At 40.9% G+C, this 27603-nt stretch overlaps 1 protein-coding gene across 12 annotated transcripts in view; it reads left to right on the top strand.

Moving 5' to 3' along the window:
- Strbp (spermatid perinuclear RNA binding protein) overlaps window positions 1-27603 on the top strand; it is a 179948-nt gene that overhangs the window by 116876 nt on the left and 35469 nt on the right. For 2 of the 12 annotated variants that reach the window (XR_013438292.1, XR_013438291.1), the window contains exons 16-17: window positions 7995-8039; window positions 13905-14038. Coding sequence is in view for 10 of the 12 variants with exons in the window: in XM_078048156.1 (XP_077904282.1) it covers window positions 2924-3047; window positions 7995-8039; window positions 13038-13132 (264 nt within the window). In the remaining 2 variants the exon portion in view is untranslated. Of the gene's footprint in view, window positions 1-2923; window positions 3048-3213; window positions 3346-7994; window positions 8040-10574; window positions 11549-13037; window positions 13856-13904; window positions 27593-27603 lie in introns of those variants that run through there. The other 10 variants (XM_078048154.1, XM_078048155.1, XM_078048158.1 and 7 more) reach the window with 9 other exon arrangements.

Genomic DNA, 27603 nt, shown 5'->3' with positions numbered 1-27603 from the left:
CTTGGGGTTTCCTTCTGTGGGCAGCACAAAAAGATGACACTGTGTTGCTTGTATAAATTACTGGCTAGGAATGTCAGTGCTACTAAAGACCCAGGATCTTCTCAGGGTATTTGAAAAAGATAACTTCCTCCTTACATGTTTTTTGCATATGAAATTCTTCCATCCCTTCTTTTAAAAAATGTTTTCCAAGTGGGATATAATGGTGCATGCTTGTAATCTTAGTGACTTGGAAGTCTGAGACAGGGATATTGCAAGTTCAAGGCCAGCCTTAGCAACTTAGTGAGATAGTGTCTCTAAATAAAAAAATAAAAAGAGCTAGAGATGCCGTAGTGGTAAAAGCACCCCTATGTTCAATCTCCAGTATGTCCCCCTGTGTGTGTGTGTTTCTGGACATGTACCTTATGTGTGATTGTGAGGGGAAAAGGGATACATAAGTCAATATAAGACACATTCTCTGATTTATGGAGAGTGCTAGTGTAATAATAATATCTGAATGTACTATGTGATAGAGACATTAAACATGCTTAGATTAATAGAAGGAACTTAGCTATTTAAACTTGTATGTTAAAAATTATATTTAGGCCTTTTATGGGGCTGGGATTGTGGCTCAGTGGTAGAGTGCTGGCCTAGCACGTGCGAGGCCTTGGGTTCAATCCTCAACACCACATCAAAATAAATAAATATTGTGTTCAACTATAACTAAAAAAAATTATATTTAGGCCCTTTTATCCATTTGCTAAGTCCATTGTAGGAGGGTATAATTTATCTCATTTACAGAAGAGGAAGCTAAGAAATTTGCATGCAGTCATACAGCTAATTGATGATAGAGGTTCCCTTTCAAACTGGGTGGTCTCTGTTGAAAGGCTGTGGGTATTTCTATTGCATGTGATATCCATCTAGATATTTGTTTTATATTTACTTAAACTTCTCATATCAGCTGTAATAAACATTGATTAAACTCTAGCTTTTAAAATATAAACAGAAAATTAACTTTTACTAAGATTAAATAAAAATAGACCTGGACATATTGGCATACACACCTGTAATCCCAGTGGCTTGGGAGGCTGAGGCAGAAGGATCGAAAGTTCAAAGCCAGCCTCAGCAATGGTGAGGTGCTAAGCATCTCAGTGAGACCCTGTCTCTAAATAAAATACAAAATAGGGCTGGAGATGCAGCTCAGTGGTTGAGTGTCCTCGAGTTCAATCCTACACCCAAATAATAATAAAAATAGAGCTGTTAAATTATGGTGTCACATATGTAGAAAATAATATTTTCTTTTCCTAAAATCTTATAGTAACTATAGGACAAATTATGTTCTAGATTAAGCACAAAAATCATTGTTACATTGCTTTGTTTTGTTTTTCCCCATGGGTTACATCTTGGATGTGGTCAGTTAATTTTAGTGCTTTACAAAGCCAAGCAGTGTTGGGGTTGGGGCTCAGTGTTAGAGTACTTGTCTCACAGCACTGAGTTCGATCCTCAGAACCACATAAAAATTTAAAAAAATAAAAAATAAAGATATTAAAAAAAATTTAAAAAGCCTAGTGTAGGGTCAAGTATTTATTAGATAGTGAAGCTTGTTGCTCATATCAGGAGTTCAACCTGGGTGGAAACACTTGCTGCTGTTAGATTGTTGGTTCCTAACTTTTTTCAACTAAGCTGTATTATTTTTTTTTTTTAAAGTCTATATGAAGTTCACTCAGTTTTAGAAATTTTTCGTACTAGAAACTGTAAAACTCATGTGTTCAATGTGTTTGACAGTCAAGAAGCAGTCTATTTTGGATGTGTGGGTTGGTTTATTTCAAGCAAAGAGGAAAACTACTGTCCCCGTGCATGATATATTTGACCTTGGAAGTATCTTCTGGCTAGTCATGTCAGAGGTAGCAGCTATCTTAGGAGGACAAAGGGATGATGATTTTTCCATGTGAGATGAACGTGTATATCCTCTGATTCTGTCTTCTTTCAAGGCTCTTGTTGACTTTATCAGACAGTGTGCTTTGAAGCTGTGCACCATTTTCTATGTACCTTATTTCTTTAAGGAATCTTAGTGGTTTCAAGCTTGAGTTTTATTGCATTTTTGCACTAAAAATAACTATAATATTTAAATTAAAATTCTTTTTGATTTTTCTAAATTTTCTCTTTGGGAAAGGGGTGTTTTAGTAGTCTTCTGTACTCTTGCTCCTTGATTTACCAGTTTTAATTTTTAATTTGTTTTCATGTTTGTACTCTCAGTTACTGTTTCTACTTTGAGGAAAATGAAGTAGATATCATTATCCTCATTTTACAGTGGGGGTACTGCCAGAGAGAGAGAGAGGGGGAGAGAGGGAGATATGATGTGAATTCACCAGTTTAGAGCAAGAAGAGGACTGGCGGTGGTATTTATTAATGATTGATAGAAACATACCAACAGCAGAACAATAGGCTCATAGAAAATCCATGATCTTCCTAAGGTCACAGATGAGGAACTGGTGTCCAGTTCTGGTCTTTCTGTCTTGGTCTGTTCTATTTTTATCACTTAGGTTTGCACCTAATGCTGGGTAGTTTGTTGCTGGAATGTTTTCTGCCTCTAGGCAGAAAATTCAGTACTTTCCAACCTAGGTATCAATTGTCTGTAATGACTTTTGTCGAGCCTAAGACTTCGGATATGATTTCACTATTGAAATTTGTGTGTATAACCTTTTTCTGGGTAACCCTTGTGAAAAGAAGTTATTTGTATCCTTTTATGTGCCCAGCATATTCTTCAGAACAGTTCTGTAAGGTAGGTATCATTTCCGATTTTCTTGTGACACATCAAAGATCCTTGTTACAGATGACTGATTGTCTCACCTGATTAGCCCATAGTTTCTTATCGTGGCTGTGCATCAAAGAGATGAGAGGCTGATGGCTCTTCTTCCTGTCATTGATGAAAATGTCCTTTTTATAGGCAAAGGGTGTCGTGAATACAGCTGTGTCTGCAGCAGTTCAGGCGGTTCGGGGCAGAGGAAGAGGAACTCTGACAAGGGGAGCTTTTGTTGGGGCTACAGCTGCTCCTGGCTACATAGCTCCAGGTTAGTACTAACTGCAAGAGACGGCTCCCTCTTTGGAACTCAGATCTGAAGAATAGCATTTTCATTTTCCATGGTTGTATAGGATCTTTGGAAATAACATCACAGGTGTGAGATAAGTGTATACAACTTGAAGAGGATCTACAGAATTTCATATTTTTTTTCCTAGAATCTGCTGAGTAATTAGAGCCTTCCCAGAGGGAGAGACAAATAAGCAATATTGCACCTAGGTCAAGGGAACATATTTTGAAAATGAGGAATCTGAAAGATGTTCCACAGATTGAGGTATTTGAACACCTGAGCAGGAATATTCTATGGGGGCATAGAGATCAGGTTAGTTATACTGAGAGAGAAAAAACAGGAGTCTTCTTAATTGGGGTGAAGCCTGGCATCAGTAGCATTTGTTAAACTTAGTGTATCACCGGAGACAAAAAAATTACAGAGAGGGGGAAAAGGGGGAACTTATTTATCCAGAGCTTACTATACGTCAGGTATTTTTATATAAATTATTTCACTTAATTTTTTAAAAATATTTTTTAGTTGTCAATGGACAACTTTATTTTATTTATTTGTATGTGGTGCTGAGAAGTGAACCCAGTGTCTCACGCATGCCAGGCAAGCGCGCTACCACTGAGCCACAACTCCAGCCCCTATTTCACTTAACTTTTTTTTTTTTTTTTAAAGAGAGAGTGAGAGAGAGAGAGAGAGAATTTTAACATTTATTTATTTTTTCTTAGTTCTCGGCGGACACAACATCTTTGTTGGTATGTGGTGCTGAGGATCGAACCCGGGCCGCACGCACGCTAGGCGAGCGTGCTACCGCTTGAGCCACATCCCCAGCCTCACTTAACTTTTAACCTTCACAGTAGAAATTACTGTCCCGATAAAGAAAGTAAGGGGGGAGATAAGATAGCTAGTCCCAGGTAGAGTTAGAATTTGATTGCAGGGGCTTGTATTTCCAAAGTTTGTATTATTATTCCCATTTTATCTCATAGCTTGCAGGAGATTGTGAAGCTGCCCTATTTCCATTTAATTCATATGTCACTTTAGCAGTGAATGTACAACAATCTTGTTAAAATGAAGTTCTTTGCAATATTGAAACTATGGAAGTTTTCACTTGATGAATAAGCCACTTGTACTTTTGGATCAAGATGAAATTGTTAAAAGATTAGGTCTTATTTAGTCATTATTTTTAAGTAATGTCCTTCCAAATTTTCTTAGATTGTGTTTTCCTCTAAGAAAAGAATTGGTCTTTTAAGAAATTTTATCAATAATGTGGCTTTGGTATTATACCTCTAGAAGTTGATGCAGTTGTATCACTCATAGATGTATAAGAGTGTGCCTGATTTTTTTTTTTACATACCAGGCATGAATTTTGCTCTCCTGCAGCTTATGGTGTGAAGAGTGAGACATATTACTTAAGTTAATAACAATTTTAAACTGAAGATGGACATCATGCTATGAGAATATGTAACAGAGGCCCCTGATCTAGTCTCATGGGTCCCTGAAGAAGTGACACTGGAAAATAGCATTGGAGAATGAGTAGGTGTTAACTGAGAGAGGACTGGAATAGAAGAGTGTTGCACACAGAGGGAATAGCACGTACAGAGACTTTGTGGTGTTGGTGGTGGGGAAATGGGTTCATTTGAAGAAGCAGAGAAGGCCAAAATGTCTGGAGTGTGGAGAGCTGTGGGTAAAGGGAGAGGTGGGGGAATGATGTGTGAGTTGAAGTGGGAGCTCAGTCCCAATACTATAGGCTGTGGCTTGGATTTTGGTTTTAGAATCCTAAGTGCAGTAGGAAGTCATAAGGAGAGAAGTGACAAAGTCAGACTTTATTTGTAAAGATTACACCTTCTGTAGTCTGAAGAATAGATTGCAGGGACAGGTATGGGCATGACAAGACCAATTAGAAGCCTACTGTAGATGGATCTCCTAGGCAAGAGATGGTGGAACCCAGCAGATGCAGGGGAGTAGATGGGTGGCAAGAAGTAAAGAGACTGAAGGAGTATTTAGGAAACGAAATTGATGAAGTGAATATATAGAATGTTAAAGAGTGAGGATTCAAAGGTATTGCCTAGGGTTTTTTTTTTTTTTTTTTTTTTTTGGTACTGGGTATTAAACTCAGAGGCACTCGACCACTGAGCCTCATTCCCAGCCCTATTTTATATTTTATTTAGAGGCAGGGTCTCAGTTGCTTAGTACCTTGCCATTGCTAAGGCTGGCTTTAACCTCACAATCCTCTTACCTGAGCCACTGGGATTACAGGCATGTACCACTGTAGGATTTTTTTTTTTTTTTTTTTTTTTTAGTTAGAGGAACTGGGAGGCATCCCAGTAACTTGGGAGGCTAAGGCAGGAGGATTGCAAGTTTGTGGCCAGCTTTAGTAATTTAACAAAGCCCAAAGCAACTTGGGAGATAATGTCTCAAAATATTAAAAAGGGCTGAGCAATGTAGGTCAGTGGTAAAGTGCCCCTGGGTTCAGTCCCCAGCAACGCCCATGCAAAACAAAACTCAAAAAAAAACCCCAACCACTAAAATATGGAAAATGGCATGAGTTTCTTATAGTGTATTATGGTTTGTTTCTAAAATTAAGACATTTTTATGTTCTGTACTGAAACTTAATATTTTTAGCCCCATTCATTGCATTATAGAAAGGGCAGAACTTTCATTAAATAACAATAGGCAAGTTATTGAGATGAACTTTGTCTTTGACAGTGTGTTCCATGAGGGCTTAATATGGTCTCATCTTTTGTTATTGGATCTTGGGCTGTTTGCCTCCTGCTTGAGGGGTAGGCAGCTATGGTCAAGTATAGTCATCATGAGAGAAATTATATGTACCTGATGGCTTCCAGATTCTCTTGCCTGTATGCCATTACCTTGATCTCTCTGCAAGGGCTGAATCCTGAAGCTTTTAAAAAAGAAATTCATTTATGGCCTAGAGAAGATTCAGATTAGGTCAGTTTAGATGATGAATGCGAAATATGCTGTTTGTGGAGTATAGTCTATTCAGCAAGGACTGTCATAGGTTGTTGATTACCAACTCAGCTATTGAATACAACTCTGAAGCTCAGAAAAGTTAAATAATAGGTACAAAGACATCTTGCTAGTTAAAGGTGAAGTCAGGATTAGAATCCCAATGGCCCATCCGATCAGTGACCAGCTAAACAGTTACAGTTTAATCTTCTTTTAAGGGTTTTGGTAAAACTCTTCAAACTAGCCTTAGAAAAACAGCTCCCAGTTCTTGGAATAGATTTGCTATACAACCTTCTTTAAAGCATTAATTTCTCTTTTTGACTTCTGCTACCATCTTCAGTTCCTACTGCTTATTTCAGCTGTATTATATGTTCTTAAAATACACAATTTAGTGAGCACTAAAACTGAGTTGTATTCCCTCTAACTCTACATGATTTAAATATAGACTAAATGGCAAAAAAATTGTCATCCTTCAAGAAATATTTTGATTTGGTGCATAAAAGCAGTTTACCTCTTTAGCTTACATTTGAGTGTTTTATTTCCCCAAACAGGACATTGAGAACTGGGCATTCAAAGATGACTCAGACCTAGCCCACCTATCCCTAGTGCCCAAGGTCAGGGAGGCAGGGAGAGATTCTGGGATAAGCACAGTGCAATATCAGTGGAAGCTGCAGCACTGGATGAGCAGAGGAGTGGGCAGCGAGCCTGGGAGACTTCCCAGGGGATTGATACGACATCTTAATCTCAGGAATGAGTTACAGTTGGTCACTGAGAGGAGCTGAAACATTGTGAATAGCAGAAATGATTCTAGAAAAAGGAGTTATAATATGAAAAAGCTAGATTTGTTTTGGGTAGAGATTTGTGTAGGGCCCTTGTAGATATTATATCCTTGTTCTTTTTTCCCCCTAGAGATTTACCCAAGCAATTTTGTATTAATATATTTTAAGATGTTTTTCCTGAATGATTAAAAATTATGACTTAATCTATTAAGACGATATTTCTAATTCCTATAACAATTCTACAAAGTAGCTTGGGAGATTTTTCATTTGAGAGATGAGAAAATGGCAACTCAGACATTACTTGTCTAAGTGAGGACATATAAGAAATTAGTGTTAGAACCAGTTGACCCAAAAGCATTTGTGGCCAGGTGCAGTGGCAAATGCTTGTAATCCCAGGGACTTGGGAGGCTGAAGCAGAAGGATTGCAAGTTCTAGGCCAGCCTACACAACTTATTGACAACCTGCCTCAAAGTAAAATAAAAAAAGGTTTGGGGATATGGCTCAGTGGTAGAGGCTCCTGGATTCAACTCCCAGTACCATGGGGTAGAGGAAATCTGTGTTCTTTATACTAGTTTTAACTTAATAATAATGAACATTTTTCATAGGCACTGGGTGCTATTTTCAAGTTCACCAATGATTACTGGGAGACCCTGTGCTGGGGCCAGTTGTTCAGATGTTGATCAACAAGTCATAGAATTTGCCCTTGGGCCTATGACCTGACCCGTGTACCTCCTTTAATGGCAGCTGAGGCCTCAATCTTCTTTGTTGATGTTTTCTAAAAACAAGACTTACAAAATTCTGTTTTCCAAATTTGAAAAATTAATTTAGTTCTAAGCATTCTTTTGTTCAACAAATGCTGTACATTCTGCTAGGTTCAGATGATAGAATGATGAGTAAAACTTGGTCTTTGCCACTCTAATGGGAACCACAGAGTCAATAATTACAGTATAGTGTGGAACTGCAGGGAGACTCTAGATGTAGATATTGTGGTAGTTCAAGGAGAGCCTAGTAGGCTATGATTTTTGCGTCAGTCAGGCACAGAGCTTCTAGACTAGAACCACTCTGGGAATCATTCTTATGGACAGTTTCTGGAAAAAGTTGTGAGGTCCTGGGGTGCCCAACCAGGTGGCTTATGAATTGGGCAAATTCTGGCTCCCTTTGGTCCTGGACTGATCTGCCTCCTTCTTCTTTGCACCAGGCTATGGAACACCATATGGTTACAGCACAGCTGCCCCTGCCTATGGTATGTACACCATCTTACTCATTTCTTCTCTTAGCTAGTCTTTCACAGAAATCCAAAGCACAGTTGTATCCAGGGTTTCAGCACATGAATTGAAGAATCTCAGACCTAATCATTCTAGTGACCCAACTTAAATTCCCTTTGAAAATGCCACAACCTTGTGGTTCTTGGTTTGGTTGGAGTTGCTCTTCTCTCCGCTTTGCCTGATTGAAGGATTGCTTGTTCTAATTGCCTGTTTTTGACCATATTGAAATTAAGTATTTTAAGTAATTCTTCTTACAGCCAACTTACACTCCATTCAAAGGCTACTGAAGGGCCATACCAGTTTCTAGCTTGGCCGCATGCCAGTTATATAGTTATATTTAAGTTTCTGGTTTGGAATTGTGTAAACTGTGGGTGATTTGAGTCAAGAATAGAAAATGCTCACTTAAATTTTGTAGCCATCATCCTTTTCTATACATTTTTGCTTTGGGGATGAAATAAATGGATGTCATTTGTCCTAGGGAGGAGATAATAGAGGTTCACCAATGGTATTCCCTAAGTTCCTTCTGCAGAAGTAGTTCATGCTATACAATCATAGGACTGTCCTACCCCCTCAATAAAGAAAGGAAATATGCAAATGAACCTCAGTGGCCCTTTGGATAACTTTTGAATGAGGTTTATGTGGCAATGGAGGCAGTAGGTTTGGAGTCAGTGATATGCCTTAGACATTTTTCGTAACTCAGGTGCTGTACATTAAAGAATCAACCATTTGCAGGATGTTTGTCATTGAGAGAAGAAGAGAGTGAGTGTGCGTGCGTGTGAGCACACATGCACGAGGATGTTTGTCCACTCAGCCCTAGGCTGGGTGTGCATGCACCCAGAAGACAAAGGCCTTTTGTGTATTGCTATTTGTAGCATGAATTCTCTACTTGAGCCTCAGACCTTCACATTGTGCTATTTCTTTCCACACATCAGCTTTGCCATTTTTATTTGGATGAAAATTGTGGGTCCTTAAGACACTGCTAAACTGAAGCTTCATATGATTTCATAACTGTAGAAATAAGTAGAAAATGAATAGTTTGACTTCCTTGCCCATTAAGATAGAAAATGTATATCTGGAAAGATGAAGAGAAATAGCAAGGGTAAAATATTTGGAGCAATTACAAAACCTAGACTTACATCCTTTTCCTCATGTCTTCTCTGGCACACTCAGTGTGGCGAAGGCCTCCCCATGTACTGTGTTAGAGCAATATGGGGTGATTGGGAATTAGGGACTAATTCAAATATATGTTTTCCACCCAGATTTCCTTCTGAATTCATACTGTCTAGCTCCTTTTGGCTTGGCCATTGGCTCTTGCCCTTCAGTTAGCTGCCACCCCAATCCCAAATGGGGTCTGTTCAGTTTATCCAAATATAGCACATTTGACTCACGTGCTCTGTTTCTTATGTGAGGACCAGAGCATGTGCCTCCCAGGGCAGGATTTTAGGTTTGTGTCTTTCAGTCATATAGTAAGTTTCAGATTCTTTAATAAAAGTTTGTGAGAGCTTATTTTTTCCCTTTATAAAATATTTTGTATCTATCCTCTTAAGTTACCATCCATGTTTTCCCCTCAGTCTCTTTAATTTTCCCCTCTTGGTCCTCCTTTTCCTCCTTTAACATTATACTTTCACCCTGTGGCCTCTGAGCCTCTGTTCAGAAGGCTCCTCTCTTCCATGTGCCATATAACTGACTTCCAAAGCTGGTAAAATTTGATGCCCCCATTTTTCACATAAAAGATTTGGTTTTTAAATGTTACTGTGATGCAAACCTACTAAAATGATGCTTTATTTTGGCTGTAAGGTAAATATGTCTTTTGGCCTTTGTAAAGCTGTTGCATGTGGGATAATTTCCCTCTGATCATCTGGTGCTCTTAAATACCTGCTGTTGCTGCTTTGTGATTTCTCCATAGGTTAAATATTAGAATAGGAATAGGAGCAGATTTCAAATCCTACATGAGTATGCAGAAGTTTGTGAGGCCACAAGAACGTATTAATTACAAATTAAGCAAATAATTAATCTTTCCAGATTTGCCATGCCAATATTGGCAGTAGCCATTGAGAAGTTAAATACCTGGTCAAGGCTCCTGTTGGAGCCGACTTCCAGGTAACTGAGGCCTTCCCAGAAAGTTGTGATTTGCATCTTGATAATCCCTGTTTCTCCTTTAATATGTGATGTGCCAAACTGAGAACTAATATGGATTTTTAGAGTTTCTTTAAAATATTAATAGCATCACTTTGATGTGTAGAATTCATGGCAGCTTACTCAAATATCATTTCTGAATATCATTCTTCTTATGTAGCCATCTTACTTTTGAGTAGGAAATATTATTTATTGAAATACAAGAGTAATTTCAAAATTGGAGATGTATAAGAGATTTGTGGGCCTCTTCCAAAATGGTACATGTTGAATGACTAATCTGGAAAAGGTTAATGATATTACTGTAAGATATTTTTTTTTGAAATTTTTATTGGAGTATTAAACTTATTTGGAGTCCTCTCCGTTTCTTTTCTCTGTAGGTTTGCCCAAGAGAATGGTTCTGTTACCTGTTATGAAATTCCCAACATATCCTGTTCCCCACTACTCATTCTTTTAGCAAATGACAGAAGCTCATTCCTATTGAACACCAATACAGTACAATTCAGAATGTTAGAGAAAAAGCCTTTTTATCCTGCTTTCTTTGAACACATACTTGATCAAAATTATTTGTAAAGAACATCTTTCCTACTTTTTGATTTTAACAAATACAAATTTAGTTCTTTAAAACTTGAAAACAAACAAAAAAAGAGAAACCAGTTCTGTGAAACGGTACCTCATTTCTGGAAAATAATTTATACCAGCCCTTCTGTTCTAAGGAAATAAAAGTCTAGCAGTTCAAAGTTTTAAGTTTTAAGAGAGTATCAGATTATGTAAAATTAAATTTGTGAAGGATGTATAGAGTCTCAAACACTGATCACAAATAAACTGCTTTGTTGTAACACAGAGTACTGCCTGGTTCCTGATGCAGTCACTGATTCTTAGCTGATTGATATGTACTTGCCCCAGGGCACTTTAATTCGGGCTGTAGTTATTTTTTTTAAAAAACAATAGAGACTTTTCATTTAAACTTTAACTTTGTAAATATTGAAGTGTGTAATTAAAGCCAATAAAATATGGGTTTGAATATTGTTTTAGCTTATTATTTTTGATATGCTTTGGTATCAAATTATAAGAATTGCAAACTAATAATAACTTATCCCGAGAAACCCATTCATTTGTAAGCAAACTGCTAAAACAAGGCAAAAGCGATTGTTAGTTCCAGCTAGTCTACTTACTTTGTAAACCCTATGTACTCTGGATGTACAAGGGTGTCCCCACGATAAAGGTTACATTCTGTTATCGTAGAATTGCTTATTAAAATGATGGCACTACCCAGAGATGGGGAAGGAGGAATGTGATTATTTTAGTTTACGAATTTCCAAGTTTTAAAAAATAAATTAATCAATCAATCACCCTCTTTTGTTCTTGTGGCCTTCTTCACTCTGTAAGATACTGTGTTCATTCCCTGACTTTTTTCATGCAGATAGAAGATTAGTGATTGATTTTTCTGGGATTCATTGAAGGGTTTCCTTTCCTCTTCAATTACATCAGAATCTAAAGCAGCAACAGGGTCCCCATAAAAACTTGCTCTTCGATTGTCCCAGTTCTTGTTGAGTGCTGCTGTGAAAAGTGACAGGTTTCAGCCATGGGTCAGCATTTATTTTTAAGACACCTGATTATGCTGGTGGAAATTGATCAATTGGTAACATTGTGCTGTTCTGTAAAGGGTGCAGACCAGAGACCTCCACTTGCATTCTCACCTTGTTTGGAAAGCCAATGATGTTACTAGAAGGTAATGGTTTCATTAAGGTACTCACCCCCATGAAGGCAACAGTGTGGTCCCCTGTCAATATTCGTCACTTTGTCTTAAAAATGTCTTTTTTTTTTTAAACTATGAATTAATTTTCCTTTTGCCTATTAAATTGTGCTTTGTAGAACTGAGCAGTGCCCATCAGTGAAAGTGGGCTTCACAAAATATGACAAATTTAACATGTCAGATTTTTTGGGGACCACTAAATGAGGGTGAAGTGGGCAACGCAACACAGATGTTAATGTCTATTCTCGGATGTATATCACATAATTGTTTCTTCTTGACCTTTTGTCTTTATTATTGGTGGGTGATACTTTAATAAAACCTCATCACTTGCTGGAAGTAGCTGTAATTTGTCATTCTCATCCTATGCATTAGCAGCTAGACATAAACAAGAAGGACCCATTTCAGCTGGGAGTTTTCATGTTTCATTGATTCGTTTTGCTGACCTATGGATGAAACAGAGCCATCACTGAGAAGAAAAAGCATGGCTGGTAGTGTCCAATTTTTATTAATTATATGTTTACAGTCGTTCTCTTTCTTTGGAATACTAATAATTGGCAGCTGCGGTTGTTTTGTTATTTGAAATTGATCATCAAATTTGGATTCCAAGTTGGAATCTCCCTGGAGATTTCTCTTTAGAAAATTCTTTTGAAGTAGCTGACTCTGCTTCAGAACTTAACCCCTCTCTGATGGAGAAAAGGGAGCTGTGCTGTTTTCCAACATGATGGCAGTCATTTCAAATGGTTTCTACCAAGTCTTTTTTTTTTTTTTAATTTTGTTGTTTGTTGGAAGTTACTAACCATGTTGTAAACCTGCCCAGTTGCTGCAAACTTTTACATTTCTCTGCTTTACTTAAAATAATTGAGCTGTCAGTCTTTCGTTAGAAGTGATAACCATGCAAGTTCAACTGTTAAAATTCTGTAATGAATTAAGTGTCCCCCTACCTTTTACCCTTCCCACCCCTCCATTTTGTAATGAAAATTCCACTTACAGCTGAAAGAGCAGAGAAATATAAATGAAGCTCTTGGCTTCACCAAATTGTGTGAAATTAACATAAAGTTTTGCTTCTCTGCTCTTTTCTCCACTGTAGGTGGTTTTTTCATTGACAGCCCCTATTGCCAGCCTCTGAGCGTCGCACCATTTATTATTCACTTGGGCCCTCAAGATTTCTTCTCTGACTTCTAGAACCATCAGGTTGTCTGGCTTGAAATGGCAATTTCTCTGTCTTGGTCTTAAGAGCAATGTGATACCCTGAGGCTTTCCAGCTTTCAGATACACCACTCTGACACCTTCTTTTTGAAAGCAATGACTGAGCATTTTAAAGAAGAGCAATACTTTGTCCAAAGCCACGGTGTCTGTTTAAAAACTTTTCCTTTGGAAACCTAGCAATATCTGTATTTAACCCCTTTTAGTGTAGCTCTTGTCAGGGAGTTTACAGACCAATGTAGAATTTAAGAATTTGCGTGTGAGCTGTGCTAATCTTCTGACACTTTTTAAAACTTTTTTAGCACATAAATTGAATAGTTACATTCCTGACTGAGTCAGCTGGCACTATTATTTTTCCAAGCTAAGGGTTCTCCTTTGTTGAAGCCATATCTTTTTGTGGGGGCTGGCGCCTCACTAGGGATGTGGCTATGGGAGCACCCATTCCTCATGCCAGGTAATGGTCCAATAGATTTCCAACATACCTCATGCTGACGAGGTGGAGCGAATAGTATGGAAAAGCAAGGAATCAGGTTGACGTGGTTCCTGATATTTATAATCTCTCTCAAATTGTTAACCTGGGGAACAAAATGACTAATCAATTTTGCTGGCATTAGCCAATTCTTTTTCTCTTCTTAAAAATTTTGGGTGAATGTTTGAGAATCACGAATCAGTCACCATTGTTAATTGAAGAGCTGGGAATACCTCGTTAATGTATTTTTAAAATTGGTGTTGGACCCTCTGTGTATTTCAGGTTAATACTTTTAAGCAGTTTTCAGCACGTTTATCTCACTTTATTCTCGTTCTCCTCGGACCTTCGTAGCCATATCACTTGTATAAAATAGGCTGAGATATAGTGACTGTAAGCTGTGATCTCAGTATACAAAGGTAAGCACTTTTATTTTCTGATTAAAGCGAAAAATAATTAACACACCCTGCATATATGACAATCATATATGATGTATTTGATCTCTTAGGACTTACGTCATCACATTACATTTAAAAAATTTATGATCTAAATGTGAAAGAGTTAGCTTCCGTATTTGTTTTAATACCCTTGTAAATGCTTTTTATTCAAGAGAGACATTTCACGTTCACTGAGTTAAATGTGTGTATGTGTGTAGAAACTAAGATATACCATGTATGTAAATTACACAGGTACTTGTTTAAATATAAGAATTAAATGGTAGGTAGGAGCAGTTCACCTAAAAGGAGTTTAATGACAGGCCACTCTTGGCCAAAGTGCTGAAATTTGAGAAGTAGCAAGATTGGTGACCATGCTAGTAGGATCTCTATATGTAGCTATTATATGAAATGAAGATCAAAGTGCCAATTTCTCAAGGAGAGAAACTTCTCTGAGAAATCAAAATCTCTGATCTGTGTTGTATGTCCAAATACAACAACAGCAAGAAGCCATAAAAAAAAAAAGCAATAGAAAATGAAAAAAAAAAACCAAACCATTAAGGTAACTATGGGAAAACCGATAATTAACTGAGTTAAGCTAATTATTTGCAGGACCAACTTTGCAAGACTCAGAAAGTTGAATAACTTTTCTATGGAGACCAAATAGATTTAAGGCAATTCATCTGTCTCTTCCAGGTTAGGTAGTTAGAATGTTTACTTCTCACCTCATTTAGCCATCTTGGGGTTCGTTTAAAATATGTGAGGGTTAGGCCAAATATTTTAATAAGGATTTACTTCATTTAGTGTTTCCATAAATGTATTTCATTATGTGTTAGATGTTCTGTGCTAAGACTTTGTATGAGTGTGTGTGTGTGTGTGTGCAAATTTCATGTTGTGTATTTGTTTCTAAGTAGCAATTTCTGTTTATTGCTAACTGTAAGATTGCTAGAACAACTTTTCTCTCCCCGGTACAGAATCTGTGTGTACATTTCACGTGGCTTTGACATCTATAAAAGGTTGTACAAGGTGGAGTTGACTAGTTCCCAGGGCAGCCCAGTTCTACTCAAGCAGCCCAGTGCCTACAATGTGTGGAGGTGCTTTTCTGGGTGCCAGAGAACTAGGCTTCAACCAGTGGAAGTATTTTAAGTCTGAGAGTATCCTTGTTGTTAGAATTGGTCCTGTTATAAATATCCTACTTTGTGAGGCAAATAGTGTGTGGTTAGCTGTGGCAAAAAATATTAATTTAGTTAATGGCATTGTAAACTACTGAACAATGCAGGCTGTCTGACATCACTGAAATTGGCATAACTTGGAAATTCACTCACTTAATATATTTCCCTGGCACTTTTTTTTTTTTAAACATCTTTACTTCATTTATTTATTTTTATGTGGTGCTGAGGATTGAACCCATGCCTGGCATGTGCTAGGTGAGTGCTCTACTGCTGAGCCACAACCCCAGCCCTCCCTGGCGCTTTTGAGGGCCTGAAACCTGCTCTGGTTTTCTTCATGGACCTCTCTGTCCAAATTCGTGAACTGAACAAAATGAATGATAAATACTTTAGTAAGCATTTTTTATAGTGTAACAAAGAAAAATATATTTTAGCCTTGTACCACATTAGTTGATGACATTTGGAAGAGTTTTACTCTTACAATTAATCATTCATTATAATTTCCCTGTTTTTCACATTTCATTAGTAAATGTAGTAGAGGAAAATATTCAGTAGTGAGTTATGGGAAAAAGCAAAAATTTTTTTCCTTGTGGCAGTTGGATTTCTAGCAATCCAGAGCCTTAAACACCAGGGGCATTAAGAGCAGTTAAAGCTGAAAACAGCTTGTTCTGTGAATGGTCTTCTTGTAATTCCCATTCTTCTTATGCCAGTGCCTTCTACGGGAGGTGGGGGCATCTCTAAAGTCATCCAGAACAAGGAAGGTATCATGGTGTTCTCATCATTGTTTATTAATAATGTGATGCCATATAGTGTCCATGGGTTGCTCAGTATTACCAAGAGACCTGGAAGAAAGATGGGTGGCAAATGAATAACAGCTAAGACACTTACTGCTGCTGAGTTGAGTTTCAATATTGGTGTGTTTTCTCTCTAATGTTTATTTACAGAGCACAGAGCTTCTTATGTAAGAATGAGTCTCTTCCTTTTTCTAACAGCATCTTCCATAAATACTGTTTTAAGTCAAGAATTCAAATTAAGTTAGTTGTAAGACTAGATATCTTTTTCCACATTGTGGTTTCAGTTAGGAGTTAATAGCTTTCATTGATGTTTGAAGTAGTGATCTTTGGAGGTTTTTAAAAATAGTACCATAATGCAAATTAGGTTATATAAGCTTTACAGCAGAGCTAGAAATAAGGAATAGAAACCATGTGGGAATCTGGGCTAAACTATTTTTCTCACTCCAGCACATTCCCCTGGGGCTTGGCAATCAGATGAGTTAATACACATAAAGTGCTTTGAACTGTACCTAGTGCATAGGAAGTACTCCATAAATGCGGAGTCTTCTATGTTTGGCCAAAATGGAAGGTATGTGTGGGAGGCAAGGCTCTGCTGACAGGTGACTGAGAAGCGGGTGCATGGCCTGCTTAGGATGGAACTGCGTTTGTTCCCAGGATCAGTGAGGGTACTCCTAGCTTCAGGAGTTACATAAGAAACACAAACCAAAGCTCTGCTGATTGCTACTGTGGCAGGAAAACTGCAGGCCTGAAGCATTGCTCATGTTTCTGCTGTAGTAGTTAATCACCAGCCAGTCTGCTGCCAAGGGTTTGTAAATAGTTGTTTTGGGACTTAAGGATGTTTAGAATTTCACAAGGCTGAGATTAGACAGTATACTGTTGATTCTTAAGTTTCCTGCCAGTGCATTAATAATTAAAAAACCTTCGGGGTTTGATTATAGCTACCACCAGAATCTCACCTTCAGGGCTCATGGTGTTTGGTGGGCAGAGAACAAGTTAATCCAAGCCACAGAAAGGAGAGGCCCACCCTAGGTGACATGCTTAGAAGGCTGTGTATTCAGATGCTTCTCTGAAGAGATCCCTGCACTCATCTTTAGTTTGCTTTGACACTTTGGGGGGAATACCCAGACTAGATATCACATGAGCCTCCCTTCTGTTAATCTTAGGAAAAAACGTTTGTCAGTCTTTTCAACTCTCTGTCCATTTATCTATTTATCTACCTGTTGGTTACAGTTGGGACATTGCTGTTTGGCAAGAGGAAAAATGGTTAGATAGTGATATTGCTACTGTTGGACTGAATATAAAGTATACAGCTTACCCTCCATTCCTGGCTTACACATGTCTGCAAATAATTCAGTAGACTCTGAAGAAAGGTGGTAGGTGTACCCTGGCTTTTGGTAGGAAGTGAATTAAGTGGGGAACACAGATTGAGCTGTGAAATGCTCTAAGTTTATAAATATTACTTTTAAAGTAAGATAGATTTGCATTGCAGTCAACAGGTAAACCAAAAGGTAGTGGACCTGGCAGAAGTCACTGAATTCTCCTTAGCTGAGGCTTTTGGTAGAATCTTTGCTTCATTGAACCAACATTGAGGGATGATCCCCCAACCCTAATTAGTTATTAGCATCCTAATTTCTTGCTTCTCCTGAGGAATGTTGTGATATTTCTAAGCAGAACTTTGCTGCATGTGCAAATGACCATGGCTGCCTCTGCTGGGTTGTGTAAAGCTTTCCACCATTGGCCCAGGCCACATAAACATGTCTAACTTGCATGCCCTATCTATCTGGAGATGTATGGTGCTGGGAGCCTTCAGGAAGGAATAGGATTAGTGTGGCCACTATTAGGACTTTATCCTCAGCATTGCCTAGGGGTCCAGTCTCTCTTTGTTTTGTTTTAGGTTCTCCTACCTTGATCTGTATTCCAGTGTCAGCTAATGGCCCAAAGTCATTCAGTTAGTTGCAGCCTTCTGTGTAGGTCATTTTGGGCCATCGTCAGGAGATTAAAGCCTGCAGAATGGGAGAGAGAAAGGCAAGTTGCCAGAGTTGGTAGCCTAGACATCCGCGTACCTGGACATTCTTCAACTCTCCAACAACCTTCTTGGAGTTGGTATTATTTCTGTTTTACAGATGAAAAAATCTGATGCTCCAAGTGCTAGATCTAGAAATGAAAGTCAACTCTATTCAATGCCAAAGTCTATTTATATTAGGTATGTCACGGACTACCAGGTTGGGGATAAAGGCTATACCTGGAACCTGAGCCTTCTGATCTGGAGACAACCAAGACCAGAAACCTTGATCTTAAACAGGGATCATTTTTAGAACAATAACAAATTGGAAAGATGAACTGAAAGGGGCTGTGTCAGCAGAGGAAGCTTTTGTATTTAAAGCTGCTTCTTTTGTTTGAATATTAATGAGAATCTGAGGTACATTTTTCCTTAGCTCATGGTTTTGGATACTTGCTTCCTGGCTGGAAAAGGTTATGGGGATGTCTTCAAAGACTGAAACTTGGCTCTGAAGGGAGGCTGGTGAAGTTTTGGTTGCATGGTAAAGGGAAGAGGGGTAGGTAGGTGGGGTGCGGGTGTAGGGAGACATCCCTGGATAGGGACAAAGAGAGTGAGGGCAGTGGCAGTCTGCAGGGCCTGTTCTCACAAGCAGGAGCTTCCCTTACAGTGGACATCAGGGTACCTTGGTGGCCTGGAGCTTGCATCTTCCCCTTGTTGGGCCTGTGCTTGGTGAACTTGGCATGGAAAGCCCTGGGGTCTCTAATTTGCTGCATGCAGGCCATTCTGCTGTGTGTGTCTGATTGTGTTGCTGCTGCAAATCACTGCCCGGCTTCTTTGCTAGTTGATCCCAACTCAGTCTCCACTTGGGGTAGGTGTGTGTGGGGATGGATTCAGAATCCTTTTTAGGGAAAAGTATTCCTCACCAGCCCGAGTCATTGTTGTCTTTGATAATTGGCAAGTTTTCTGAGCAGCCCACTGTCATCCTGGAGGGGAGAAAGAAAAGGGAATTTTTTAAACTGAGTTATAGAGCACTGATGTGTGAGGCAGGCAGGAGTCCAGCCACCTGGCATGGTTAGAACACAGGACTCTGCAAAGCCCCTTTCCACTCTACATTGCATTTCCTGGAGAAGCAGTGATGCAAGAATTACAGTTCTTGCTCCACAGACAGATGCATAGAAGTCTCTCTTTACCACCCTGCTTATTTGTGGTGAAATACTCTGGTTCCTAATTAGTGAGTTTTTAACCACTCAGAAGAAATAACATTTTTCATGCTGTTTTGAGAGTTTAGTATTGAACTCTCCAACAGTCGGATCTGGAAATCTTTTCCCTTTCCAGTAAGGAAATGGGGCTTAAATAAAGTGACTTGCCTCGAATCACACAGCTCTCCGTGGCAGAACCTGCAGACTCTGATGCTACCTCTTAAGCAGCAGTGCTGTATGTACATCCCTCACTCAGGCAGTGACTGTCCTGTTTTTCCAAGGCTGTTAGGCACCAGTGTCCCCTTTCTCTAAAGCATTGACCTCACCTTTTTTCTACACTTTGTGGCTGTATCCTGCAGGACTTAAAACAAGCAAAAATCAACCCACCCTCTCTGACTTTCCTCTGCCTCCATAAAACTAAGACTTCCTGGGCCAGACAGCCTGGTTTTTTCAGTTGCAAATTTGAGTCTGTTTCCACAGATCATCTTTTCATACCATAATTGAAACTATAATAAAGTGAATGTTCAGTATCAGCTGCTTGAGGAGATGACTGGGCTGGAAGGAGCTGGGCAGGGCACATGCTGTTAGAGGTATGATTTCATGGTCAGCTTCCTCTACACTTTGGTTGTTGACCACTTTCAACATGTGCCCTAGCCAAGCGGTCACTCTCCTAGTGACATGCTTTCCAAGTTCTCTGATGCAGGGCTTTTTCTTTATGTAGATAATCCTTTATGTAGATAATTGCAGAAGTCACTCTACTTTCTAAAGTCCCTTGTGTCCTAAGGGGAAATCTGGAGGACATCATTCAGGAGGTAAAACAACTTATGGAGGTTGGTACCTGAGGGATTCAGGAAAGCTGATGGCACCTTGAAATGAGATCAGGGGATTAGGATGTTGAGGCTAGTGAAGGGGAGGCCTGGGACAAACGTGGGTACTCACAATTTTAAGAGCAATTTGATCTAGAGCACATCTCCCATGAGGGTAGATGGAGTTCTTTGGAGAGCAGGCTGGGTGAGAAATGAGTTCCTTGTCATCAGCATGGTCACAGAGCCAGTTGTTTGGACCAGGCATGGTGGCATATACCCGTCATCCCAGCGACTTGGTAGGCTGAGGCAGGAGGATCACAAATTTGAGGCCAAACTCAGCAACTTAGCCCCTGTCTCAGAATAAGAAAAACTGAGGATGTGCCACAATGAGGGTGTGAGGGAGTACCCCTGAGTCCACTCCTCAGTAGCAAAACAAAAAACCAAAAAACCTGCCAGTAGTTTGGACAGTGTAGATGAGATTCATTCCATTTTGGACCTAACTCTGATGGGATTGTTGACATTGCTGAGACAGCATCACTCTTCCTGGGCATATGGGTTTATTGAGAAAACATTCACTGTACCTGCTATTTTGTGCCAGGTTCTGTGTTGGGTTGAAGGAGCAGTTGGAGGTTTTCAGCTTAGATAACTGAGAAGGGGAGACCATTGAGGGAGAAGGAAGGGTGCAGAAAGGTAAAGGAGCATGCCTGGGGCTTGAACAGAACCCAAACTGTCTCCTCTAGTAGGCTCTCATCATTATCTCTGACCCCTGCCTAGAGATGCTGTCCTCCCTCCTGACAGAAGAGGCACCAGGCCTGTGATGTGACTGACCTGACAGAAGGGGCTTAAAAGTTACAGCAGCTCTGATACAAGTGGCATAATCTTCCCATCAGGATGGCATGGAGCTGGGTGGGTGTTTGCCTGGTGAGCGAGTGGAGAAGGGACCTTACCAGGGGAGCTGCATGCACGGAAAAGCATGCTCCACTGGGCAGCACAAAGTGCTTTGTTATGGAGTCTCGGTTGGTTAAGAGGGTGAGGTGGCAGTTGAGATGTGTAGTTAGGGGTCACTTTGTGAAAGTCCCGGAGTGCTGTGCACTTCAGTGTTTCTCATCAGCCAACAGGTGAGATTATTCTGGAGAATTGATTTGGATAGCTAAGGACGAGGCAGGACGAGGCAGGGCTGGTGAGGAAGTGGCTGTTGTTGCTGATGCCAAGTGAGGGTGAGGGGCTAACGGAGCTCCCAGCAGAGAGGGAGGCAGGAGTGAGGTCTCCACATGAGCCAGGCTTCTCTGCTGATTGAGCAGGGACACCCTACAGCCTGCCAGAGCTCTTCTCCAGGTTACTGTTCAGCAGGTGACAGCAACTGAAGGTGCCTTGGACCAAGATGGAGGAAGGAGGAATTTGCTAAGAGTGCAAAGCACTGAGATGTAGCAGGAGCTGTTTCTGCTGGGTTAGGAGATGGGGCTGTGCTAGGAAGCATCTCTGTTGGTTGACCTCTTTACCCTTTCCCTGAGTTTCAATTGGCTGGGCTTGCCAGTCGGCACAGGGATAGGTACTGGCTGTTCCTTTACACCAAGGCCTTTTGCTTTTCAAAAAACAATGCCCTCCCATTCCCGGCCCCCTTGTGGGTGAGGGCTAGCACTTATTAGATTCATCATCTGTGGGACAAGGTCTTTTGCTAGTGGGAGAGTGTAGGCCTTCTTAAGGAGAGAGAAAATGGAGGCTGAGATTACTGATTGCTTTGATCCTCAGTTTTGTGTGTCTCAGTCCTGTTACCTCTGATTTGTCCTGGACAGGCTGATTCCATCAGCCTGTGTTCCTCCCCATCTATCCCCTACACACACACACACACACACACACACACACACACACACACACACACACACACACACACACACACACCAGCCCCCGCTTCTTTTTTATAGTGCTTCTAAAGGAACCCAGAGCCACATGCTCCATCATGTCTAGCCATTCAGGGTAGGTTTCTGCACCTCTGCTGGGGACTAGAGCTCAAGAGGCAGCCCGCTTGGTTTTTTAAAATTAGTTATATATAAAACTTTAGGATACATTTTGACATAATCACAAAAACATGGAATATATTTTGCTCTAATTCAGTCCCTGGCACTCTCTCCCAGCTTCCCATGCTTTCCTCCCTCTACTAATCTTTCTGCAATTTATTTATAGTGTAATTTTTTTTTTTTTGAGTACCAGGAATTGAACCCAGGGGTACTTAAACCACTGAGTCATGTCCCCCAGCCTTTTTAATTTTGAGACAGAGTTTCACCAAGTTGCTCAGGGCCTCACTAAATTGCTGAGGCTGTTCTTGAACTTGGCAATCCATCTTCCTCAGCCTCCTGAATCACTAGGAATTATAGGTGTATGCCACCCATGTCTGGCTTTTATTTTTTCCCCCAGTATCTTGTGGGTCTGTATAGTTATGTTGGTATTCACTGTACTACGTTCCTGTATGTACATATGAAACTTTGGTCAGATTTCATTCCACTGTTATTCCCTTTTCCTGTCCCTCCTTTTTCCCCCCCTCAGTGCCCCCCCCCTTTTCCATCTACTCTACTGATCCTTTTTCTATTTTGATGACGTTATCTCTTTTTTCCCTCGCCCCCAACCCCTTATTTTGGATTAGTTTCTGCATATCATAGGAAATACTTGACCTTTGTCATTTTGGGACTGGCTATTTTCACTTAGCATGATATTCTCCAGTTCCATCTGTTTACCAGCAAATGCCATGTCATTGTTCTTTATGACTCATATTCCATGTGTGTGTGTATATATATATATATGCACCACATTTTCTTTATTCATTCATGTATTGGAGGGCATCCTGGACTGGTTTCATAGCTTGGCCTATTGTGAATTATGCCTCTATAAACACTGATATGGCTGTGTCCCTGTAGTATGCTGATGTTAAATCTTTTGGATATATACCGAGGAGTGGGATAGCTGGGTCACATGGTTCTGACCCATCCCTAGTTTTTTGAGGAGTCTTTGTACTGCTTTCCAGAGTGGTCGCACTAATTTCCAGTCCCAACAGTGTACTTTTTCCCTTACATCCACATCAACATGTATCATTGTTTGTATTCTTGATAATTGTTATACTACAATGAGATGAAATGTCAATATTGTTTTCATTTGCATTTCCCTAATTCCTAGAGATGTTCAACATTTTTCATGTATTTGCTGACCATGTGTATTTCTTCTTTTGAGAAATATCTGTTCTTTTGCCCACTTTATTGATTAGGTTATTTGGGTTTTTTTGTTTTGTTTTTGATGTTGAGTTTTTCTTTTTTTTTTTTTCTTCTAATTTTAACTGTAGATGGACACTATGCCTTTCTTTATTTTTATGTGGTTGTGGTTCTGGAGATCAAACCCAGTGCCTCACACATGCTTGGCAAACGCTCTGCCACTGAGCTACAGCCCCAGTCACTGGTATTAAGCTTTTTGAGGTTTTTTTTTTCTTTTCTTTTCTTTTTTTTTTTTTGGTACATTCTGGATCTGAATGCCCTGAGGAGCAGGTAGCATTAATATCTTCTGTCAGTCTCCTATTCTGTAGGCTCTCTCTTCACACTCCTTGTTTCTTTAGGGCAGCTCTGGTTTTGAAGCCTTAGTTTCAAAACTTTGAAAGGGTTATAGGTGTACACAAACACATCCCTGCCATCCTTTGGGTGGCTAGAATTCCAGGGCCAGGTATCTCTAAGTTGCCTTGTCTGTTTACCCTCATGGGCCACACAGTGTCATTCACGTGTGTTACAGTGTGACGATTATGGATACACTGTAGCTCTGGAGCCTGCATCTCTGTGCAGCATCAGACACTCTGGTCAGTATTCCAGGCTTTTCAGACTGTGTGGTCTATCACTGCTACTCCCCTCTGCCATTGTAGCACAGAAGTGCCTCAGACGTGGTGGATGTTGTGTTCAATAAAACCAGAACAGGACCATATCTTCCATCTTTTGCATTAGACTACAGAGATGACATACCCTTTGACTTAATCGTAGTGGCAAACTATCTTCCAATCTGCTGCCTAGGCCTATGTATCTTTCTGTAGTGGCTTCCTGTGCGCTTCTCCTGTGTGAGCATTAAGGAAGAGGATGGTGGAGCCCCTCCAAGAAGGAACTTCAATTTTGAGTGACAGGTGGGACACTGAAAGGGGAGTACAGTTGTGGTTAAAAATTGAAATATAATGCGGGGCTCAGAAAGGTTCGCAGTGATAGCCCTCAGAGGAGTGAAGTGCTGAAATGATTGGGGAACGCTCTAGGGAGAAAGCAGCTCTAGAGGCTTAGAAGAGGCGGGACAGTTCCTTCAGGAAATGAATAGCTCAGATGGTGGGTGAAGTTGTGTTATGGAGGGAACTTGAATGTCATCACATATGCATGGAGGCCAGCTTGGGAAGGATCTGAGGTGCCACAGAGTGCAGGCATTTTTCTCTGGGCAGTGAGCAGCCAGTGGATGTTGTATTCAATGGGGTAAAGTCACAGATGCATTCAGAAATATCACTCTGGTCTTGGGAAATCGCATCTGTACAAATTATCTCTCTTAAGTTTAGTCTAGACTTTTTCACCAAGGGATGGGTAACTCTTGGTCCTGGGGTTGGAAAGCAAAACCCAGAGATTTGGATGGTTTTTCTAGCCATTGGCTTTAGTGGGTCAGTTGAGTGCCTCATTTTTGTTTTTGAAATGACAGAGCTTGACAAATCTTCCACTTCAGGCTTTTTTGGCCTGTGATCCTGAAGATCATTAGGAAGGGCAAAACAAAGTTTTAAAAACATTTTGTCTGAAGTCTACCTTTGGTATAGGGCCTTGGTGTGTGATGGAAAAATGAACAGAGACTATGCCCCCTTGCTTTGGAATCAAGTCACAGGGCACGGTATTGCTGTGTGGAGCAGACTTGCTTCCCTTCTCTGTGTGCCAGGCTGGGGTGCCGCCTACAGGTGCTGGTCTGTACCCTCCAGGAGCCTGCAGATTACTTAAGGCAGGTGGAAGCCGGTACCACTTAGGTACATCACAGACTGCTCACGGCCAGGCCTCACATTGTGTGGGGTGCGGGACTGCTGTGAATCAGACCTGGCACAAGGGCCCACAAGGACTGCTCCAGGTAAACATACTTCCTGCTCTGCAAAGTGTTTTTCCTTGGGGTTTCTAGGCAGGTTGAAAAGAGCTATATTCATAGATCTTCAGAGACCATTGGTGACAGCCTAAGGCGCTGGGAGCTGCTTTCTCTCAGTGAGACTGTTAATCTGTGAAGGATTTGAAGGAATCCTAGAGAAAACGTGCCTTGAGGCCTGTTGGCTGTGGTCTTTGGTCTTGTGCAGCGCTCTCTCTAGGAGGGGGCATAAGTCTTGGATTTTGCTCTTGTCTTCTCTTGGGGATGTGGGTTCCAGGACCTGACACAGCTGTATCACTTCTCATCTCTTACAAGTAGTCCTTGCATTTTTCTAGAGAAAAAAGTTTCTGGATTGATGGAAGAGAAAATGACAAACTTGAGGCTGGTATAGATGGAGACTGGCCCTGGCTTTGGAAGACTGTAGCCTGTCCCCGGCCAATACACCAGATGTGGCCTTTTCTTGGCAGCCAGTTCTGTACTGTGCTGTGCTGTACTTCACAGGAAGGCTCTTGTCAGCATTGCGAGTCACTTACAGAACTAAGGCCACACCTGGGTGACCCTGTGCTAGCCTTCAATCTAGGCTCAATGTCGTTTGCCCTTTCTGGGCAGGGAAACAGATGGTCAGAAAGTTGTGGGTTAAAATTTTTTTTCACATATATATATATTTTTTTAATTGTTGAAGGAAATGAATCAAGAGCAGGGACAGGAGTTTAGGTGGCTAGGTAGAATATCTTTAAAGTTCTTCTCCTCTTGTAACTTAGAAAGTTGGATTGTTTCTAGCTCTTTCCCCTCTTCTGGGTGGCTCACCCTCTCCACCCTTCCAGATCTAATGCTGGATCTCTGCTGGTGGTCTGTGACAAGACAAGTGATTCAGCCACACTGGTCTCCTTGACATACTATCCACATCTCTTTGGACCCTGCATCAACTTATTGCTTCCCTCAGCTGTAGCTTTGGCCACCCCAGGTGGGCCCATGTGTGAGGTGCCATATAAAAGCCAGGTGAGCCTTGCTTCCAACATTCTCTGCTGTCACCAGATATGCTGCTATAGGATGCATTCCTTTCCCTCCATCACCTGTTGAGATTGGCCCTATGTAACCCACATCTTTGGGGTACTGAATGCTGCTTTTCTCCTGGCTCATTTAGTATGGCAGCTTTTCAGCCATGGGATCTGCCATGGCTGTGAGAGTGGTGCTTAGCTCTGTTTACTTCATTTCATGGAGAGGAAGGCTCATCTGTAGAAACTGGGCTAGGGAGTGATTGTGGGTGTCCTCATGGCCTGCTTGCCATCTCGCAGGATGAGGGTGGGCTCTGGCTGGCGAGTGGTATCCAGAGGGACTTCTTCCAAAAGCACATCAGGGCTCAGGTGGGCAAAGTGACTGCTCAGTCCAGGTGGGAGCAACCTGCTATTGGGCAGACATATACTTTAGCCTCTACCAGAGCCCCAGAGCATCTTTGCATTCAGGCCTTTCACCCTGGATCCATCTGTCTGGCCCTGTTGTGCTAAACTTTTGGTTCTTAAGTGGTTTGTTAGGGCCCAGCCACTCCTTTCGGAGACTGGTCTTCTTACTCCATGCTAGGGCAAGCGCACTGCCAGGAACATTGAGGTTCTTGGGCCCAAATGCAGTGATATCCTTGGGGGTTTGGCCTGGGGTTGGCCTCAAGCCATCAGGCCCCCAGCCCAACTGCTGTGGTAGGGTCTTCCTGCCTTCTGTTGTAGTGTTAGGCTTGCTTCTCACCCACTCACAAGCAGACAGAGCTCTGACTGGGAAGGAGTGGAGAAGTAAGTATGAACTGAAGCTCTGGGCTGTTAAGATGGGGCTCCCTCTTAAGGAATAGTAGGGTGGTCTGGCTTCACTTCAGCCCTTCCTCAGCTCCAGGACCAGGGTACAGGAGGCAGCCATGTGTGGTCGTGGGTAGAAAAACTTTCCCCATCACACGGTTACACACGTGGCATTCAACACCTGGCTGTAGCTCGCTCTGGTCTGGTGATGAAATTAGCTTTTAGAAGTCTATTTAAAATATCCATATCTATTTATTGTGTTTTCCTGAATACACAAGTGTAAATAGCATAATTTTGCAGTGCAAAGTCCTTGGCAATAACTTTATGTTGTGTGTTATGTTAAAAAACTTTGGAAACCACATCTACCATGGACTGTCTGCCCCACTGGGGCAATGGTCACATGTAGAACTGAACTTGACACCGTCAGCGTGGTTGAAGCAGCAGCCTGCATGTGTGGACTCACCAGTGCCTCGCCCAGAGATGCCTGGCCTTCACCCAAAGGGACCCTGCTGCCCCGACTTCCACAGGCAGCACCCACACTGTGGCTACTTTGTGCTGAGTATGTTGGACTCTGCTGTAGACTGATAACTCTTGTCTGGCTGCTGCAGTTTGTCTGTAATGCCCTGACATGTTGCATTACCCCTCTTTGGATGAATAAAAATAAATGCTTCTGTGTTAATGGCAGTGGAC

Source organism: Ictidomys tridecemlineatus, chromosome 4 (assembly GCF_052094955.1).
Source record: "Ictidomys tridecemlineatus isolate mIctTri1 chromosome 4, mIctTri1.hap1, whole genome shotgun sequence".
Classification (NCBI taxonomy): Eukaryota; Metazoa; Chordata; class Mammalia; order Rodentia; family Sciuridae; genus Ictidomys; species Ictidomys tridecemlineatus.
This window is presented reverse-complemented; position numbering and strand designations above follow the sequence as displayed.